Raw genomic sequence first — 2,465 nt, forward strand, 5'->3', positions numbered from 1 at the left:
TGGCGGGGGGCGGGGGGGCGGCGGCACCGCCCCCGGCCGCAGGTGCCCAAAGCAGGCCCCGCCGCACCGCTCCCGGTGCCGGTACCGCTGCCGCTCCCGTCCCGTGCGCGCTGCTCCCGCTGCCCCTCCCGTCCCATCCATCCCAGACGGGCGTCGCTCCCTCTGGTGCCGGTGACGGTCCCGCCCCGTCGGTGCCGCTGCCGCTGCTCGTCCCGTGCCGTCCGGTGGGCGCGGATGGCTCCGTGGCTGCTGCTGGCCGCGGCTCTGTGCGCGGCGGTGGCGGCGGCGGCGGCGGCGGCCGAGCCCCGGTGCCCGTCGTGCCCGGCGGGCCCGGAGCGGTGGCTGCTGGAGGAGGTGGCCAAGAAGCAGCTGCTGGAAAAGCTGCGGCTCCGCGATCGCCCGCGCCTCGCCCACGCCGTGCCCCGCGCCGCCGTGACCCGCGCCCTGCGGCGGCTGCAGGCGGGAGGCGCCCGCCGGAGCCCCGCTGGTACCGGCGGTGAGGAGGAGGAGGAGGAGGAGGAGCAGAGCTACGAGATCATCAGTTTCGCGGAGACAGGTGGGTGCGCGGTCCCTCAGAGCCCGGTGAGCCCCGGGACGTGGGGTCCGTGTCCGTGTCCTGGGGACCCCCGGGGAATCGGAGCCCCGCGGGCTGTGCGTGACTCGGGAGTCCCCGCACCCGTTGAGCATCGGTGACATCCCGGCAGGTGGGAGGTGGTTGGAGACAGGTGGGTGGCGGTCCCCGAGAGCCCGGTGAGCCCCGGGGTGTGAGTTTCATGTCCTGGGGACCCCCGGGGAACCGGAGCCCCGCGGGCTGTGCGTGACTCGGGAGTCCCCGCACCCTCCGCGCACCGGTGACATCCCGGCAGGGACAGAGGGGGAGGTGGTTCCTCTCCTGCTCCTGCTGGTCGGGACATTTGTTTTGTCCCCTAAAAACGTGAGGGTCCCCAGGGTGGCTGGGTCTCTTGAGTTGGGAGCTGCAGGAATAATTTGGGGGGCTGGAAGCGCTTTCCAGCCTCACCCCGTGAGGAGAAGGGCCAGGTGAGAGCAGGGTCCCCCTCTGCACCCCTTCTGTCTGTCCTCCACAGAAAAAGCTGGAAGTTTGGACTCTCTGGATGGCCGGGGAGCATCCCTCAGCGCTCACCTCCTCATCCCTTTCTCCCCCCAGATCTCACATCTCCCTCCAGTTTGGGGCTGCAATTCCAGTTCAGCCAAGCGCAGGACCAGGACCTTCGCATCCTGCAGGCTCAGCTCTGGCTCTACCTGCGAGTTCCCCGCTCCGGCCTCACCCTGAGGATCTTCCTGGCCTCCAAAACCGGGGCTGGGGCTGGGGGCAACCGCACGCTGCTGGGGGAGAGGCGGCTGAGCACGGCGGGCAGCGGCTGGAGCTCCGTCCCCCTCCTGCCGGGGCTCCAGGGCTTCTTCTCCGGGCACAGCCGGACCCTGCGGCTGGAACTGGACGGCAGCGATGTCACGGCCCAGCTCAACGCCAGCCGGTCCCACCAGCCCTTCCTGGTGGCCAAAGTGAAGGTGAGGGAGCCCGGACACCGCGTGGCCAAGCGCAGCCTCCGCTGCAGCCAGAATTCCGATCTCTGCTGCCGCAGGGATTTCTACGTGGATTTCCGCGACATCGGCTGGAACGATTGGATCATCAAGCCCGAGGGCTACCAGATCAATTACTGCGTGGGCCAGTGCCCTCTGCACGTGGCTGGCAGCCCTGGCATGGCCTCTTCCTTCCACACAGCCGTCTTCAACCTGGTCAAAGCCAACAATGTCCAAGCCTCGGGCCATTCCTGCTGCGTGCCCACGCGGCGCCGCCCGCTCTCCGTGCTCTACTTCGATCGCAACAGCAACATCGTCAAGACTGACATTCCCGACATGATCGTGGATTCTTGTGGCTGTAGTTAGGGCTGGGGGAGATGCGGTGGGACCCCCCCCCTTTCTCCAGGATTGTCCTGCTGCTGGAGGGGGAGGCAGCTGGAGAGCTCCACGAGCCCTCGGTGCATCCCTTTGGAGGGGTTGGGAGGGCGAGGGTCTCGCCAGGGGGAGCAGAGGGGGCTTTGGGGACACATGGGACAGAGCCAAGGCCACATCAGAGCGCCCAAAGCTGGGCTGGGGGTGTTGATGACTCCGGACATCGCTGCTGCGCTGTTCCCGAGCTGATCCCACATTCCTGGTGCTCACATTCCCCACCTGGTTCACGTTCCGTGTCCCGTGAGGGGTTGGGACGTGGCTGCCTTGGGGGCAGAGCTGAGACGCAGAAACGGAGCCGCTTCCTCCAGGAGCTGCTTCCTCCTCCACGTGGGAATCTGCAGGACAAGGCAGCCCTGCTCGTTTCCCTCCTGGACCAAACCTTCCTGCACCCGCTGCAGGCCTGGCTTTGGGGACACAGAGCATGGGGCACAAACAACGGGCCTGGGAGAGGAGGATGAAGGGTACGACTTCATCAAGAACCCCAAAGCCAGCAG

At 67.8% G+C, this 2,465-nt stretch overlaps 1 protein-coding gene across 1 annotated transcript; it reads left to right on the forward strand.

Moving 5' to 3' along the window:
• The first annotated feature begins 234 nt into the window (after positions 1–234).
• LOC118697227 (inhibin beta C chain) lies at positions 235–1,905 on the forward strand. Its single transcript, XM_036399763.1, has 2 exons — positions 235–556; positions 1,166–1,905. Exons 1-2 carry the CDS (start codon positions 235–237, stop codon positions 1,903–1,905), a joined length of 1,062 nt encoding a protein of 353 aa, XP_036255656.1.
• The last annotated feature ends 560 nt before the right edge of the window (positions 1,906–2,465 follow it).

Source organism: Molothrus ater, chromosome 30 (genome assembly GCF_012460135.2).
Source record: "Molothrus ater isolate BHLD 08-10-18 breed brown headed cowbird chromosome 30, BPBGC_Mater_1.1, whole genome shotgun sequence".
In the NCBI taxonomy this organism is placed as follows: domain Eukaryota; kingdom Metazoa; phylum Chordata; class Aves; order Passeriformes; family Icteridae; genus Molothrus; species Molothrus ater.